The 16,816-nt window shown below is 52.1% G+C and overlaps 7 protein-coding genes across 9 annotated transcripts; 2 read left to right on the top strand and 5 right to left on the bottom strand.

Annotated features, from left to right (window-relative positions):
- Positions 1-27: 27 nt before the first annotated feature.
- On the bottom strand, positions 28-7,988 carry LOC9631492. Its single transcript, XM_002968271.2, has 11 exons — positions 7,555-7,988; positions 7,274-7,485; positions 6,880-7,177; positions 6,720-6,827; positions 6,387-6,652; positions 6,054-6,146; positions 5,395-5,453; positions 4,945-5,229; positions 4,458-4,669; positions 4,061-4,237; positions 28-3,870 (listed from the first exon to the last, which is right to left on the bottom strand). The coding sequence occupies exons 1-11, from the start codon at positions 7,822-7,824 to the stop codon at positions 37-39; spliced, it is 5,814 nt and encodes a 1,937-aa protein (XP_002968317.2). The 5' UTR covers positions 7,825-7,988; the 3' UTR covers positions 28-36.
- Positions 4,002-6,042, top strand: LOC9631493 (WAT1-related protein At3g45870). 3 transcript variants are annotated; one of them, XM_002968550.2, is made up of 8 exons: positions 4,002-4,212; positions 4,284-4,346; positions 4,413-4,529; positions 4,759-5,023; positions 5,093-5,248; positions 5,310-5,461; positions 5,520-5,627; positions 5,687-6,042. In XM_002968550.2, exons 1-8 carry the CDS (start codon positions 4,034-4,036, stop codon positions 5,694-5,696), a joined length of 1,050 nt encoding a protein of 349 aa, XP_002968596.2. In that variant the 5' UTR covers positions 4,002-4,033; the 3' UTR covers positions 5,697-6,042. The 3 variants fall into 3 exon arrangements, with proteins under 3 accessions (XP_002968596.2, XP_024529293.1, XP_024529294.1); XM_024673525.1 differs by lacking the exon at positions 4,002-4,212 and adding an exon at positions 4,589-4,697 and having other exon boundaries at positions 4,292-4,346; XM_024673526.1 differs by lacking the exon at positions 4,002-4,212 and adding an exon at positions 4,589-4,697 and having other exon boundaries at positions 4,297-4,352.
- A 143-nt stretch (positions 7,989-8,131) lies between the features above and the next one.
- LOC9631491 (acidic endochitinase) lies at positions 8,132-9,241 on the bottom strand. The gene has a single exon (XM_024673040.1). It carries the CDS (start codon positions 9,239-9,241, stop codon positions 8,132-8,134), a length of 1,110 nt encoding a protein of 369 aa, XP_024528808.1.
- Positions 9,242-9,474: 233 nt separating this feature from the next.
- On the bottom strand, positions 9,475-10,410 carry LOC9650537 (acidic endochitinase). The gene has a single exon (XM_024673039.1). The coding sequence runs from the start codon at positions 10,408-10,410 to the stop codon at positions 9,475-9,477; it is 936 nt and encodes a 311-aa protein (XP_024528807.1).
- A 326-nt stretch (positions 10,411-10,736) lies between these two features.
- On the bottom strand, positions 10,737-12,392 carry LOC112345742 (acidic endochitinase-like). The gene is made up of 2 exons (XM_024673038.1): positions 12,197-12,392; positions 10,737-11,658 (listed from the first exon to the last, which is right to left on the bottom strand). The coding sequence occupies exons 1-2, from the start codon at positions 12,390-12,392 to the stop codon at positions 10,778-10,780; spliced, it is 1,077 nt and encodes a 358-aa protein (XP_024528806.1). The 3' UTR covers positions 10,737-10,777.
- Positions 12,393-13,858: 1,466 nt separating this feature from the next.
- LOC9631490 (F-box protein At2g26850) lies at positions 13,859-15,541 on the top strand. The gene is made up of 5 exons (XM_002968549.2): positions 13,859-14,596; positions 14,660-14,739; positions 14,809-14,987; positions 15,058-15,147; positions 15,220-15,541. The coding sequence occupies exons 1-5, from the start codon at positions 13,937-13,939 to the stop codon at positions 15,405-15,407; spliced, it is 1,197 nt and encodes a 398-aa protein (XP_002968595.2). The 5' UTR covers positions 13,859-13,936; the 3' UTR covers positions 15,408-15,541.
- On the bottom strand, positions 15,538-16,453 carry LOC9650536 (probable protein phosphatase 2C 42). Its single transcript, XM_024673037.1, has 2 exons — positions 16,060-16,453; positions 15,538-15,992 (listed from the first exon to the last, which is right to left on the bottom strand). The coding sequence occupies exons 1-2, from the start codon at positions 16,451-16,453 to the stop codon at positions 15,538-15,540; spliced, it is 849 nt and encodes a 282-aa protein (XP_024528805.1).
- Between the last annotated feature and the right edge of the window lie 363 nt (positions 16,454-16,816).

Raw genomic sequence — 16,816 nt, 5'->3', positions numbered from 1 at the left:
CGTCCAACATGAAACTCGACGATCACCAAGGCCAAGTTATGGAACTGCGTCGGCTCCTGCGAATATATTGGAAAGCGCCACCCTCGCTGCCGAATCACCCGGATTCCACCGCAAGACTTGGCCAGCCACCTTTCTCCCACGCTCCACATCGCCGTGGACTTTACACGCGGAGAGTAGCGTCATCCAGGGGAGCTCGTCCTGGCTGAACGGGATCCTCTTGATCACCTCCTCCGCCTCGTCCAGGAAGCCAGCGCGTCCCAGGAGATCCGTCATGCCGCTGTAGTGGCTGGGCAGCGGAGCTATGCCGTAGTCGTGCCGCAGTGACGCGAAGATGGTCTTGGCCTGCTCCAGCCTGCCCGCGTGGCTGCAAGCCCAGAAGACGACGATGAAAGTCACGTCGGTTGGCTTGATCCCTTCTCGCTGCATCTGCAAGAACTGCTTGAGAGCTTCCTCGGCGTCGCCGTTTTGCGCCAGTGCCGCCACCAGGACGTTCCAGCTGCTGGCGTCCTTGCCGCGGATCCTCTCGAATGCCTGCCGAGCACCGCCCAAGCTCGCGCACTTCCCAAACATGTCCACCAGCGCGTTCCCGACGAAGAGCTCCGAGTCGGCCCCTCTCTCCCCTATGAGCTCGTGGATCCTTCGTCCCTCGGCAAGCAAGGCCTCGCCAGCGCAAGCTCCCAGCATCGTCGTCCAAGTGATGCTGTTTGATTTCGTCCCCTCGGCGATCATCCGGCGGAAGAGCCTCACTGCTTCCTTGGCCATCTCTCGCTCGACGTAGGCTCCAAGTATCATGTTCCAGGTGATCACGTCCCGCTCCTCCATCACCTCGAACAGCTTGCGAGCCTCTGCGAGGCGCCCGACGTGAATGTAAGCTCCCAAGAGTCCGTTCCAGCTTCCTAAGTTCTTCTGAGGTATCCTCTGGAAGGCCGCGAGCGCGTCGTCGAGGCTCCAGCACTTGGCGAACATGTGAACGACGGCGTTTCCGACTGACGCGTCCGCTTCCAGGCCTGACTCTCGAACGATGCTGTGGAGCTGCTTGGCTCGGTCCAGGAGCCGTGGAGTTGCGCAGGTGGCGAGGATGGTGCTGAAGGTGGCGCTGTTTGGAGCCGTGCCTTGCAGCTGCATGCGCTCGAACAGCTCCAGAGCCTTTCGAAACTCGCCATTCCGGACGCTGCCTTCGATCACTGCGTTCCAAGTCTCCACATCGTCCCGCTGCTTCTCCATTCTCTGGAACACTCGCTGTGCCTCGTCCAGCCTTCCGAGCTTGGCATAGGTATGAAGAAGCGAGTTCCCGATGAGAGCATCAAGGGACTCCACTCGCTTCTCGACTTCCAGAGCACGTACTAGACCGTCTTCAAACGCTGCCGGAGTCGAGCAGGCGCTAAGAAAGGTGACGAAAGTCACGCTGTTCGGCTGCACTCCTTCCAGCTGCATCTGATGGAAGATCCGGAAGGCCTCCTTGTCGCAGTTGTGGTGGACGTAGGCTGCGATCATCGCGTTCCAGGACACGACGTTGCGTTGAGCCATCTTCTGGAAGCACTCCAGAGCATCTTGTAGAGTTCCGCAGTTCGCATACATGCTCACGAGAGCATTCCCGACCACAAGTTCCGACTCACAGCCGCGCTCGATAACCAGAGCATGGATCTCTCTGCCTTCTTCCAGCATTTCCGGACCTGTGCAAGCCGCCAAGGCCGAGGCGAGCGTGAAACCGTCCGGAAGTAATGCTTCTTCTTTCTGCATTTGCTGGAAGAGCTCGAGAGCCGCTTCGCTGTATCCGTCTTGAGCATAAACCGAGATCATCGTGGTCCACAGCACTACGTCCTTCTGTAATATAGAATCGAAAACGCTCCTGGCTTCATCTATGCTGGCGCACCTGCTGTATGCCTTCACAAGAGCACTGCCAACAGCTTCTTCCGACTCAAAGCCGCTCGAATGGATTCGATGATGCACCAGTTTCGTCCGTGAGAGCCACTTCGGACTTTGGCTGTCGCAGGAGCTAAGTAGTGTAAGATAGGTGCTCTTGTTTGCAACGAAGCCTTGCAGCTGCATTTCGTGAAAGAGCTGAAATGCCTCCTCGTAACAGTGTTCTTCAGTGCATGCTCCAATTGCACCGTTCCAAGACGCAACGTCCCGCTCATCCATCTGAAAGAACAGCATCCTTGCTTCGTTGAACATTTTGTGTTGAATGTACGTCTCAATCATCGTATTCCACACGACTATAGCTGGTCGATCCATCTTCTCAAAGATCGTGACCGCGTCGTGAACGCTTTGGCACCTACTGTACATGATCAAAAGAGCATTTCCCACGATATCGTCAGACTCGAGTCCACTCTCAAAAGCACAGGAATGAATCGTCTTACCCTGTGCAAGAGCTGCAGGACCGGCACACGCTCCGAGGACAGTAGCGAAGGTTATCCTGTCCGGCAAAGAGCTTTTCAGCAGCATGCTTCTAAACAGTTGAATGGCATCTTCGTTGCGACTGTGCTGGACGTAAGCCGCCGTCATGACGTTCCAACTCACAGCGTCTGTTTGAGCCGCCTCGTTGAAAACAGACTTGGCATCGTCAAGGCTCCCACACTTGCTGTACATGTTGACAAGCGCATTTGCAACAAAGACATCAAAGTCGTATCCAAAGTCACGCAAGCGAGAATGGATGAGTTTACCTTGCGCGAGAGCGTCTGGAGCCAGGCACGCACCAAGAGCTATCACAAGAGTAGACTTGTTGCTATGAACTGTGTCATCCATCTCCATTTGCTGGTAGAGCTGCAGAGCCTGCGAGTGCTGCCCATGCTGCACGTAAGCTGCTATCATAGTGTTCCAGGTAATCACGTCTCTCATCTTGAAGCTGTCGAAGAGCTCTCGAGCGTTTCTCAAGCCTCCACACTTGCCATAAGCGTTGATGAGAGCATTCTCCACAATGGTGTCTGCCGCAAAACCACGCTCCACGATCCAAGAGCCTAGCCTCTTGCATGCTGCTATGCTGCTGCAAGCGCTCAACGCCGTGACCATCGTGACTTTAACCGGAGAGAGCCCCTCTAGCTGCATTTCCCGAAAGCGCTGCATCGCGATATCCTTTCGATCGTGCCTTGCAAGCGCTGAGATGATCGCGTTCCACGAAACCACGTCTCGGATCTTCATTCTCTCGAACACCATGGTGGCGGACTTCAAGCTCCCACATTTGCTATACATGTTGACGAGAGCGTTGCCCAGAACTACGTCCGAATCGAGCAGGCCTCTCTCCTCAACCAGCGCAAAAATCTTGTCCCCAGCTTCCAGCGCCGACGGATCGCAGCACGCGCTTACAACAGCCACGAAGGTGACGCTGTCTGGCTCGATTCTTCCATCTTCTTGCATCGCCTGGAAGAGTTCCATGGCCTCTTTGCAATGACCAGCCTGGGCATATGCCGTGATGACCGCGTTCCAGGATATAACATCCCTGTGATCCATCCCATCGAAGACCTCTCTCGCGAGAGCCAGGCTGCCGCACTTCCCATACATGTTGACCAGCGCATTCCCCACGGAGATCTGTGTCAGGAGCCCCGATTCGATCACCAGGAGATGGATGAACTTCCCTGCGGCGAGACTCTGGATCCGGACACACGATTTGAGCGCTGTGATGAAGGAGACGTTGTCCGGCAGCAATCCATGGAGCAGCATTCGCCGAAATATCGCCAGCGCCTTGCCTGGATCGCCATTGCAGTTGCAAGAAGCGATGGCGCTTGTCCAGAGGACGAGATTCCGGCTCCATGAGTGGAGATCGCGCTTCGATTGAGGATTACCTGCGCAAGAGTGGAAGAAAAGGCGCGAGATTCTCAGCAAACCCTTGCTGATTCCAAGGCGCATCAAACGAAGAGCATTTACCCCAAGAGAAAAAGAATCATTCGTTTAGGTCAGCACGTCGAAAACATGCGTTAAAGGCAAAAGTTTACCATAGGATATTCGTGTCCAAGTGGAAAAGGTGCGCTAAAGCCACGTGTTTGTTTAGGGTTCTTATCAAAAAAATTTGGAGAGAGGGAACAGAAGGGGGAAGAGAATGGAGAGGAGGCTGTGGATTGCGCACCTCTGCCTCGCGATCGTCCAGCTCGACTATGGCGTCTATCACGTCCTCACCAAATTTGCGCTCACCACTGGCGCCAATCAGGTCGTGTTTTGCGTGTTTCGCGACCTCATCGCGCTCGCCATTCTTGCGCCCCTCGCATTCTTCTACGAGCGGTGAGTGATGTCTTCGCGATTTCTTCTGCCGTGTTCTTCAAATCGATTGAAATGCGCTCTTTCTTCTACAGGAGGAGCAGGACTCGCGTAAACTCTCGGCTTTTATTCCATTTCTTTGTCCTGGGACTGTCCGGGTGAGCGTAAGAATCCCGAAATCTTCGATCCAGAGCTTTACAAGGGGCGTTTGGTTGTTGGAGCAGGATCTTTGGGAACCAGCTACTGTTCTTGCTTGGACTTAATCTCACCTCTCCCTCGTATGCCGCCGCAGTCCAGCCGGCAATTCCAGTGTTTACGTTTGTGCTCGCCTTGGCCAACGGGTAAGGAAATCTCTCTTCTCTCGGTGCTTTTGACAAATCAAGGTTTTTCCTTTGAGAAGTGAAGCCAATGTCACAGAGTTTTCTCTGCTTTGAGTTCTTCGACAGAACTTTCTCTGCTTTGAGTTCTTCGACAGGGTTTTCTCTTCCACTCGAAGACAATCTCTTTGAGTAGACCATTTCTCTTTTGGATTTTCTGGTTGTAGTGACGCAAACGCGATGTTTTCTCCAGAACGGAAACTTTGAATTGGACTGGATATGATACTTTAGCGAAAGTGGGAGGAGTCTTTCTCAGCGTTTGTGGAGCGCTGCTCATGGCCTTGTACAAAGGTCCGCTCCTCTTCGGGCGTACCGAGCATTTACATCATGGTGGAACTATTGTCGGAGTTTCGTTGTTGCAGAGAATTTCAAGCGCAACCGGTGCCGAGAACTGGCAGCTGGGAATTCTTTGCCTCCTTGGTAATTGCTTCCTCATGGCTTTGTACATTGCTTATCAGGTAAGCTTTTGCTATTCGTTTCTGGTAATTCGTTTCGGCATTAACTTGGATGGAACTTTGTTTTACCAGGCGCCCGTCTTGGCGAAGTATCCTTTCGGATTGACAGTCACTGCCTACTCGTATCTCTTTGGAACGCTTCTCATGGCATTTACTGGAGTGCTGGCAGTGGGCGATACGACACAATGGCTTTTCAACCAAGTGGAAGGCTACGCAGTTTTGTACGCGGTAACTTAGCTCGAGCTTCCTTTCCATAAGTTCTCCATTGTTTCTCGGTTTTTCACTCCAGGGAGTTTTTGCGTCGGCAATCAACTATGTGCTTTTAACTTGGTCCAACGGTGTTGTTGGCCCGTCGCTCGTCGCGCTTTACATACCTTTGCAGCCACTTGCCTCCTCTACGCTGGCTTGCGTTTTCTTACGAAGTCCCTTGTTCCTGGGCAGGTAAGAAGCTCACTTCTTACTTGTATATCGATAGCTAACAGCAGAAACTTTCTTCCAGTGTTCTTGGAGGATTACTCATTGTTGCTGGATTACTTCTCGTAACTTGGGGGAAGGCTGTGAGTGAACGCGAGCGGGAGCGTGAAAGCCAGAAACCCCTTCTAGAAAGGTAAGGTTTTGGCTATGGAGTTTTCCAAGTTTCCAAGCTTTGATCCATTGGCCGTGCAGTGAAGCGTAAGTGGATCAAAAGCGACTGCGTTTTCTATACATATATACGCGAGGAAAACGTCACTCGTACTCGTATGTACAAATTCGTGGATAAGGCTGCTGGTCCAACAACTAGCCAACCAAAAGGCTCAAAAGGAAGAAACGAAAACAATGACCGCTCAAGATAGTACGTTCTTTATCTCCGTGCTCGAAAGACTTACAAACGTGAAGGAACGCAAAAATTATTTTTTGTTTGTAATCTACAACAAGCACCTTCGCTTAAATTTACAGCCTTGTTCTTCCTCGAGCTCTTGCGTGAGTTCTTTCACTTTGATCTTCGCTTTGATTTGTTTTCGCTGGTTTGCCAGACTGATTGATCTCCTTTTTTCAATCCTCCACGCTAGCTCCTGTCAAACTGAGCGCGTGGCTCAGTTCCATCCGGTACTCCAGCCCGCGAATGTGATGCCCCATGAGCATACACCTGCAAGCACACGATTATGCTCGTTAGAATCCATGGAAGCAAAGAACTGTAAGAAAAAAAACTCTAGACTAGACAATGTTAGAAAGTGTCAGGAGCCGAGTAGCCACCACACAGCACCATTTCGCTTTGAAAGGAATGCCTTCCTTACCTTGGGTATTCACAGTTTCGTATCAAACGCTGCACGGTGGCCTCGACAAAACTCCTTGCAAAATCACACGTTAATAAGCACGAGATACGCACCAGAAGAGGAGTCGGGCGAGGTAGTCGCGGGTTGCTGTTGCCGTCGACTGGAACTTCAGGGGTAAGTTGTTCGCAAACATCTCGGCCGAGCTGCTGCTCTTGTTCCACGGGCTTGAAATGGAACTCGACGGCGGGGATCCGCCACCGTTGAGCTGCGGCGGTGGCTTTGATTGTCTCGACTTGCACAGGCCATTGAGCAGCCCGTCGATTACTTTCTGGATCACCTCTTCCACATCTTTAGAGGCCGGGTGCGAGAGCTCGGCAACCTGAAAGATGAAAGAAAACAACAGTCAATCAACGTAAGGGACAATGTGGTCTTTTTGGAACACAGACCTTGTCTGGTTCCAGAGATCTCAAGTAGTCAAGGAGGTCGTTCTTTTCATCCCCGACAAGCTTCTCCATCTCCAGTGCAGTTTTAGCTCGTTTGCAATCCTCGAGCTCCTGAATTTGCAAGATTAGAGTTACATAAAAGAAGAACCAAACGAAGTATTACCTTCTCCATCGCTAGCATTTTTGCCTGTATATGGCTAACGTAATCCTGCGCTTCTCGTGATAGGGAACCCAGATTCCCAGGCAGGTTCAAAGCCTCCACTTCTTCCGAGACCGAAGAGTCACTGCAACTCCCCTCTCCAACGGTCTCGTCCGAAGCATCACAGGCACGGCTGTCCTCCAAGTCTTGTGACTTTTTTTCTTTCACGTCACTTGCAACTGACGTGCTCGCAAGGTCTTCCTCGGAGAGCTGTAGACTTCTTTGCAAGCAGAGCCTGTACTCGGCATTCCTGAGGGTGTACCTATGGAGCGAAAAAAATAGACAAAAGAAAAGGAGTTAAGAGAATCACACACGACTCTGAGAGAATCTTCAAAGAAGAAAAACAGCCAAGCCTTACCCAGTCATCATCGAAGACACAAGGAGCTTTGCGAGTGGTTCTCTGTAAGCTTCAATCGTGACTTTGAACTGGTCCGACGGTAGTAGCCCAAGCATTCCAGAGATGGTCCTCTTCATCGCATCCATGCTATCAGCCGACGCGTCTTTGCTAATGCTACTCACGTCTAGAGGCTCGATTTGCTCCACCATGCTAAGAAGAAACGCTTTGTCCTTCTGCAAAGAAGAAAAACCAAAACGAAGAGATAAGAAAGTAGCTCCGATTGCCTAGAGAGAGATTCCCACCTCTGGATTGTAGGTTTTCTTCGCCGAGAAATCCGAATCGGAGGAATCCCAGAATCCCCCGAGCCCATGCAGCAAGCACACCGAGAATGCACTCCTCCCGGACCTCTTCCCACGCCAAGAACGCGGAGAATCCCCCGCTCTGTGCTTGAGCAGCGCACTCCCCCACGAAATACCTGGCGATGCAAATCGCGCCACTGCCGCCGCGTCGCCCTCCAGCGCCCTGGCGACCGCCGCGGATGGAGCGGCCACCGCCGCCATGGCCGCGGCCATTCCTCTGTTAAAACCCTAATTGGACTGGTGGATGAATAGCGAGCGACAACGATCCCCGCCTAGCGTTAGCTCGCCCATGATGCCACTCTTTCTGCCCTATCTTTCTTCCTTTACCTAGGTTAAAAACGAGGTTTCCAGTCCTCCACAACGCATAATTTCCACCATACGTTGTTTCTATGGATCACTTTGACAAGAAAATTCCAAGGGATAATCTCCCTCACATTCTTTTTATACTTCCTTCCTTTCTGGGCGATGAGCCACGATCAAAGAGAAAACAATGTATGTATTAGATACGAAAGAGAGGCGATTAAACACTGGACTGGATGGACTCGCTGTAAGACTCTTGCTGATCGTAAAACACCGACCAAAGCATCACTCCACCATAGTTGTGAGATGACTTGATCTCCGGCAAGACGCTCGACGTCGCGACATGAGCCGGAAGAAACCCGGACCCGGCAGCGCTCGGAGACGCCGGCAATCCCAGATAGATCTTCGCGCTGGGAATCGACGAAGACCACTGCTTCCAAGAATCCAGGAGCTTTCCATCGTCGCCATCAACATATGCGCAGGGGGGATTGTTGTAGAACTGCACGAAGATGAAATCAAACAATCCAGGAGTTTGCACCGCGGAGCCGAGATTTGCATCCGGGAAGGGGCACTGCGGCGCGGCAGACACCAAAACCTTGGAGCTCCCGGCAATGCTGCGAAGGTGGCGAACGAGCCCGGCGTATAACTCTGGGGTGGCGCCCGACTCCACGTCCAGATCGATCCCGTCAAGAACAGCGTCGCCCAAGGGCCTGTCCGAGGAATCCCCGCCGAGGAAGCTCGCCCACAATCGCTTGGCGAGATCGGCGGCGTCGGCATCGCTCACCAATCTCCCGGGAGAGTCGCCACCGCCGAGCGACAGCAAGACTTTGACCCCGCTTGACTGGCACGACTTGATTTGACCGCTTAGAACAGTGCAGCCGTGGGAGTATGGATCGCAGTGGCCGGCGAGATTGAGCATCGGGCGCTGGAAGTTGCCGAACTCGTTGAGGAAGGAGAGGAGGATGATCTCGTAGTTGTCGCTCGCGCAAACCTTGTCCAGAGGACCTTCATTTCCATTCTGTCCCCAGTAAGCCGCGATCTTGCCTTTCCCGCCCGGGTGGGATGGAGATGGGGGGCTCGGCGGACTTGGGTGATGGGGCGGAGATGGATGCGATGGCGATGGATGAGGAGGCGGTGTTCCTCCGTATGGTGGTGCCGGTGGAGTATTGCCGCAGTATTCCGAGCCTTGGCCGCAGTAGTTCCATTTGCTACAACAGTATCCCGGTGGGCATGGCTTCGAAGAAGAGCACGAACCATCTTGGGCTTGGGCGAAGTTTGCCACTGCTGCCCCCAATGCTAGAGCTAGAATCACAGCAAACATCTTTGTCATAGCTCGATTATATATCGAGAAGAAGGATGTGATACTATAGCGATGTTTGCGACGAGCTCGTTTAAATCCATCCTAGCAATCCAGCATTTTCATACGTGACAGAAGCGACCATCCTTGCACTTCACTTCACTCGAAGAATCCTTCACCATTTTTTTAAGGCATTTTCGCGCGCTAAAGACATTGAGAAGAATACATCTAAAGATTCTTATTTGAAATCTCAAATCTAGCGTGGTCTAGACGCTGGACAGGATGGAATCGCTATACGACTCTTGCTGATCGAAGAAAACAGCCCACAGCATGATTCCACCGTAGTTGCGAGTCGATTTGATGACGGGAAGCACGCTGGATCTGGCCACATTTGCTGGAAGGAAGCCCGATCCAGCGGCGGCGCGAGAGGCCGGCAATCCCAGGTAGAACTTCGCCATGGGGATCGACGACGTCCACTGCTTCCAAGAATCCAGGAGCTTCTTGCTATCGCTGCCATCGAACGCGCAGGGGGGATTGTTGTAAAACTGGACGAAGATCAAATCAAACAGCCCCGGAACCTTGAGCGCCGAGCCGAGGTTCTCGTCCGGAAACGGGCACTGAGGAGCAGCAGCGACGATAATCTTGGATCTCCCGGCAATGGTGCGAAGATGGCGGACCATCGATGCGTATAGCTTCGGGGTCTTGCCCGACTCAATGTCCAGATCGATTCCATCAAGAACAGCGTCGCCTAAAGGCTTATACGAGGATTCACCGCCGAGAAAACTGTCAAACAATTGGTGGGCGAGATTGGCAGCGTCGGCCTCGCTCACCAATAGGGCGGAACCGCTGGCGCCGCCGATCGAGAGCAAGACTTTGACCCCCATTGACTGGCACGACTTGATTTGACCGCCCACGGCGGCGCAGCCATCCGAGGTGGTGGCGTCGCAGTGGCCTGCCAGATTCAGCACGGGCTGCCGGAAGTTTCCAAACTCATTAAGGAACGCGATGTTGATGATCTCGTAGTTCCCACTCGCGCAAACTTTGTCCAAGGGGCCCTCTTGCCCGAACTGGCCCCAGTAGGAGACGATCCCTCCATCTCTTGATTTGCTACGCAATCTGCGAGGAGAAGAAGCGGCTGCTATTGTCGCTGCTGCTGCTAAGACTATCACAAGGAATGTTGCTTTTCCTGCGAGGAAAGCCATGGAAGTTATCGGTCGATCAAGCTAGCTAAGATGCTTTGGAGGATTATGATGTGTTGCAAGGAGGATGAATCAGGGTGCCTTTTAAGGTGCTCAATTCAGCTCTAACTTCATCACAAATGACAGAGTAGCTTGTACTACTTGGATGTCTCAGAGTTTCTTGGCTCTTACATTTTAATCCATTCCTTGGTGACCACTTTCTCTTGTCATGTTCTTGCTTGATCAGATACAAAGCGTGTTCCAAGCAACAGTGAACTTGAATAGCTACACAAGAAGGGAATGCCACGAATGAAATAGCTAAACAGTGACTCGAATTCAAAACAATGGAGGAATCAATCTATTTATGTACGTGGTGAGGAACAGTGCGTGATCACACACTGGAACGAATGGCCTCGCTATACTGCTCCTGCTGATCATAGTAAACCGACCAAAACATGACACCACCATAATTCTTGGAGCGCTTGATCTCCGGAAGAACGCTCGACTTGCAAACATTCGGAGGGAGAAACCCACTGCCTGCCGCGGAAGGAGAAGCCGGAAGCCCCAGGAAGATCTTCGCGGTTGGAATCGCGGTAGTCCACTGCTTCCACGAATCAAGCAAGTTCTCAGCTCCACCGCCACCATAACCGCAAGGATTATTGTAAAACTGGACAAACAAGTAGTCAAAGAGTCCCGGAATCTGGATGGCAGTCCCGAGATTCAAATCCGGGAACGGGCACTGGGGAGCTGCGGTGACGACGAGCTTCTTCTTGCCAGACCCATGAGCGAGGCTGCGCAAGCTCTTCACCATCACTCCATATCGATCCGGGATTCCACCACCCTCGATATCCAGATCAATCCCGTTCAGCACTGCCGATCCAAGGGGACGATCCGAGGAGTGCCCGCCGAGGTAGCTGTTCCAGAGCTTCTCCGCAAAATCTCTAGCATCGGCATCGCTGACCAAGTACCCGCCGGAAGCTCCGCCACCAATGGAGAGGATGATCTGCACGCCTTTGGCCTGACAAGCTTTGATCTTGCTGCTGTAAGCCTTGCAGCCGCCGTTGGAGGGATCGCAATGGTTGGCCAAGTTGAGAACCGGATCCAGGAAGTTGCCAAAGCTGGCCAGGAACGCGAGCATCACGATCTTGTACTTCCCGGAGCTGCAAACCTGATCGAGATCATCCTCTCCGTCGTGCTGGCCCCAGTAGGCTGCGATCTTTCCCCTCCCGGATGGATAATCCGGAAGATCGGCGTCGGGAGATGGAGCTGGAGCTGGCGATGGCGTCTCACAAGCTGCCGCTGCTGCTGCTGCTCCAAAGACGAAGAGAACCGCCGCCAAGAGAGGGAATGGCGCCGCCATATCGATTTCTTCTTCGCTGGATTTCGCTGCTGGTCGATCGAAGACGACCGCATTTTATATCACTTTGTCGATAGTTGCGACAGGATTCTGGCCCGCGCCCGAAAGTATCCGCTCGTTTGTGATGAAGATTCGCACGCCGTTGACAAAAACACATGAGCCCTAACCCTAGGGTTTTAACAGCATTTCAGCAAACATGAAGGCGCGCGCGAAGTTTGCTACTGCGCTGACCCTATGGATGTAGCAACTTTTCTTTAGGGGTTGATACATCAGATATTCAACATGTGATAGTTTATTTACCTACTTTCACTACCTACGCTCTTTGAACTCGCCCAGCCTTGACTTCCAGAAGCTGCTTGCGATTTCTTCTATCCCCAAAAGATACCTCACAACATCAATGTTGGATAGGAGGGCCGGAATGGTAGCTGCTGTCAGAAGTGGTCATATATCTACAGTCATAGAGGGCATCTTCGATCTGGGCGGGAAGATGTGCGAGGTCTAACTCAGCGCCCATCTCAACACGTAGGTGGTGATTACCACATCTGTATGCGAGCAAGCCCCAGCGGGGGCATGATGATCCATGCCCATCGGATTGATTGTTGGGTAGGTAGCATACATGACGGCTCCCACTGTTCTTGCCAGCAGCCATTGCTCAAAAGCCTGCGAGCTATAATCGTCTCCTCAAGATCAAGGCCAAGCTTTGCCGTTCATTTCCTGAGCTCACCGGCCTTCATCTCGCTCGTACATGAGGCTGATGGAGTCATCAATAGCTCGCATCTAGAGCTGCGTTTGCAGGTTGCTAAGCTGCCGCTGGGTCTTCACATTAATTGATCGTCCTTTTCCATGTAAGGAGCTCCATCAAGGCTCGAGCAGGATGATCGGGTAGGACACATCTCCTGTATGAAGCTCCATGCGGATGAAGTGGTATTGGAGCTCCTCCCAGGACAGTAACTCTTTAGAATTAATAAGGTTCTAATCCACGCAAACTTTTCTAATTCATGTCTTCTAGAACATGGAAAAGTTGTCTGATTGATCCACTCTGGAAATTTTAAAATGCATGGTGATGTCAGTTACCTAACTGGTCCACTCTGGAATATTTAAAATGCAAGGTGATGTAGGCAATCATGTTCGATTGACCCACTTGGAACTGTATTGAACGTTGATCCACTCTGGAGGCGTGTCAAACATGACGGTTCGCTGGGAGATTTTTCCGGGACTATCATGGCCGACACTATTCAGCCTTTGGACTGCAGGAACATTAGTGCCTGAATCAGACATCACCAACAAGCAAGATCACACAAGCAAGCAAAATCTCCCTGACACCTCCAGCCTAACACCTCCAGCAATCAGAGAGAGAGATCTTAGATCTAAGAAAATAGAGGTGCGCTCAACATTGTCAAACCAAACAAAAAGCTCACGAGGGCCCACGCATGGCATCGGAGCTATAATTTACGCAGGAGATGTCTTCCTTTGAAGCGGAATATAAGAGAGGTCTTCTCCTTGAAGCAGGGACGATGGTATCTAGAGTTTCGTTTGAAGTTGGTGACGGTGTTGTTCCAGGATGGCCAGCAACTAATTGCAGAGGCGTGCTGTTATCAGACAGAGTTTTTAGGAAAGCTTTTCATCCACAACTCAAACCAGTGGTGTGGAGTGGAGGAGTTGCGAGGAACATACGTCCCAACCAAGCGGCGCTTTCGGCTCTTTTAAAATATGGCGGGCGCGGGAATTTTAAAATCCGGTCGTCCATCCACAGACACACAATAAGTGTGCACTAGATTTAAACACGTGATACAATGCTATGATTTTGGGCTCGCCGGTCGCAATTGCCGCTTGCCTGCCAGCCATCCATTCATATTCATGCCGGTCAAAAACTACCATTTTCCTCTTCCGTACGTCCGGGAGTCTCAGCCATGGCCAGACAGTATAAAAGGACGCGAATCCCCTATCCTCCCTCCCTCGCAGACTCCAACAGAAAAAGAAAAAGAGAAGGAAAAGAAAATGGTCCCGCCCGGCATTTTTCGCGAAGCTAGCAAGGCACCGCTGCCGCGCGGTGCGCTGGCGCTGGGCTGCGCGGCCTTTGTGGGATTGGCGGCCTACCGCGCGGCGTGGGCGGCGGCGGCGGTGTGCGCCGCGGCGGTATGGACGTTTGCCGCCGCGGCGCCGCGCGGCAACCGCACGACGGCCGTGGTTTCAATGGGCAGAGGCGAGCGCCAGGCATCGATAGGGTTGAGCTCTCCGGCATGGGCTTCGCGATCGCTGCGCCGGATCCACGCCGCCGTTGCCGCTGCTACCGCCGCGACCATGGCGTTCTTGATCAAGCGGCCGAGGGTTCTTCATCAATCCGGCCTCCCTGAGGGCGATTTTCATGGGGATTCTTGCCCTTCTTCCTCTTCCACTTCGATTCTCGATCTTCCGGATCTCGCATTGGACGACATTCTCTCCAGGCTCCCGGCGGACAGCCTCCTCCGATTGGGCGGCGTGTGCCAGGAGCTCCGGCAGCGCTGCAAGAGCGGCCATTTCTGGGAGTCGCTAGTGTACGAGAAATGGGGCGAGATCGCGGGTCCAGGGGCATACAGGGAGTGGTGCCGCAATCCCGTGCTGGAATCGTCGCCCAGAAAGGGGAGGACTGCGCAAGAGATCGCTGCCAAGAACGCGTGCGAGCGGCCGAATTGCGGGTGGAAGCTCTTGTGGCCCTCGATCGCGGCCGCTTGCTTGTGGCCGCTATCGGTGGCCAGGGAAAGATTGATGGCGTTGCGGAGCAAAGCGCCCAGGCCCTCGGATTCGCTCATGGCGTGGTACTGGGCGCTGGAGACCGGGAATTTGTGGTTTCGTGGCCAAGTCTTTAACCGAGAGGTTCGTGTTCTTCGTGTTCTTTCAAAGAATTCTCTTTTGCTCACGGCTTACTTCCCTCCACAGAATGGACATGTCGGATTTCTCTTGTCTTGCTACGATGCGGAGCTCAGCTACGTTCGCTCGAGCGACTCGTTTCGTGCGAGGTAAGCGTTGTTTGCGCGAATTTCACGGCAAAAATGTGATTTTTCTTGAATCGAATTCTTTTTTGTCAGGTATCCTCCACACGGACCTCGAGCTCTGGTTATGGAGGATGATATATCCTGGGAGAGAGTTCGAGCCTCGCCCGTGCAAACTCCGGCTCACGATCTACACACCTCGGATTGCTTGGCCGAGCTTAGGCCCGGTGATCACATCGAAGTCCAGTGGAGACGAACCAAGGAATTTCCATACGGTATGTGTTCCTGTTTGTTTTGCTCGAGCGGATATAAACTTAAGACAAGTTTTTGTTTTCTATCTGGCAGGCTGGTGGTATGGAATTGTTGGTCACTCTGATTCATGTTCCAACGCCGGGAATAATAGCAGTCGTCAGCATTGTTCTTGCCAGAGTGACAGTAAGTATTCTGATTCTCTTTGAGTCTTTTTCTTTTGCCATTCTTATTAAAGAGTCCAATGCTTTTTTGTAGATACCGTATGGCTGGTGTTCAATCAGTTCACAAGTGGCTCGAGGTGGAAACGAACACCGATCGATCGCGTGAGTCACCGAGAGGAAGGCAACGAAACCGATGGATACTATGGTGGAATCCGGAAGCTACGATCAAAGGATGAGATTTCTATGTGGGAGAGGCTCTGGCCAGTTGACATTTTGGAGTAGACAAGGTAGAAGATAGATCAAACAATTTTTCTTGGCCAGATTCCATGGCTTGCGAGACGTAAGAGATTGTAAAATTTTAAAACAAATTCAGGATGAAACGAACGAGGATCACTCGGACCAACGTTTTAGATCAACCATCTAGCTTGGCGGCGGCTTTGTTTTTCTCCAACAAGACAATAGCGTAAGTTCCATCGTCTTGACGATCCTCCCGATAGACGCCGGAGCTCATCGAGAAGCTCTTCATATCCAACCTTTGGATGTCTCTCCTGGTATAACCATCGGAGCAAAGAACCAAGTACTCGAGATCTTCGGTAACTTCAAGCTCCACAACATCCGGCACCGCGATGATGACCTGCTCGTCAAACGCCAGCTTCTTGTTGCTCTTGAGGTCAAGGTCTCCTAGAGCTCTCGATATGAGGAGTTGCGAGTCACCGATTCCCATGTACAGTTTGCTAGCTGTGCTCCCATAACTGAAAATAGCGTCCGCTTTCACACCTCTCTCTCGCTCCTCAGGAACGTGGGGCGAGTGATCCTTTGTCAAGTGCTTGGTCTCGCCACCTTTGCGGTAACTACAGAAAGCATCACCTAAGAACACACACACACACACACACACAGAGGTTAGCTCTTTGTGCAAAACATGTGCAAAACATACCTGCGTGGGCAACATACACAAAGTTCTCAGTCACCACAGCGACAATCGCTGTGGTTCCAGCTTGCCAATATCTTTGCTCGTTTTCCTCTCTCATGAGATCGTCCATCTTGAGAAAAGCATTGCGTAGGGCTTGCTTGATTCCAGTGCCGCTCTGAAAGCCCTCGTCCTCCACCAAGACCGGGAAAAGATTCTTGGCGCAAAAGCTTGCCGCTGCCCTGCCGCCGTGACCATCGAAAACTCCAACCAGAGATGCCTTGGGAGTGGACCCTATTGCGTACCCATCTTCTAAACACTGGCGCCTCCTGCCTTCCTCGGAGCTTGCATAGACTACGACGCGAGCGTCCCTGTGGAAATCCTGTGGCTTTAGCCGGCCGAAGCTGTCCAGGATTTTCATTGTCGCCATGAATTAGCTTTTGCCAGAATTGGACGTTTTGGGATATTTATAGTAAATTTGAGATCTTATTATGGACTGATTAATTTTATATTAGCCATTCAAAGGGCTGGGAAATGAAAATTAGCACCTATAAGATTTCCAAGCGTATTTATCGATCCAATGAAAATTTGCTACTGTGCGTGCAAGGCTTTTGTCGGATCGAACCAAACGGTACCATCGCCGCCTTAGTTTGGAAGAAGAAGTGTGAGATTTCTCATCTGGAAATGACGGCTTGGACAGTGAGAATGGTTGCGATCCAGTGGAGGACATGGACAGATAGATTGGATGAGGATGAGCAGGGAGCTTGTGGATGAGCAGGGACTG

Source organism: Selaginella moellendorffii, unplaced genomic scaffold (genome assembly GCF_000143415.4).
Source record: "Selaginella moellendorffii unplaced genomic scaffold, v1.0 SELMOscaffold_10, whole genome shotgun sequence".
NCBI lineage: Eukaryota > Viridiplantae > Streptophyta > Lycopodiopsida > Selaginellales > Selaginellaceae > Selaginella > Selaginella moellendorffii.
This window is presented reverse-complemented; position numbering and strand designations above follow the sequence as displayed.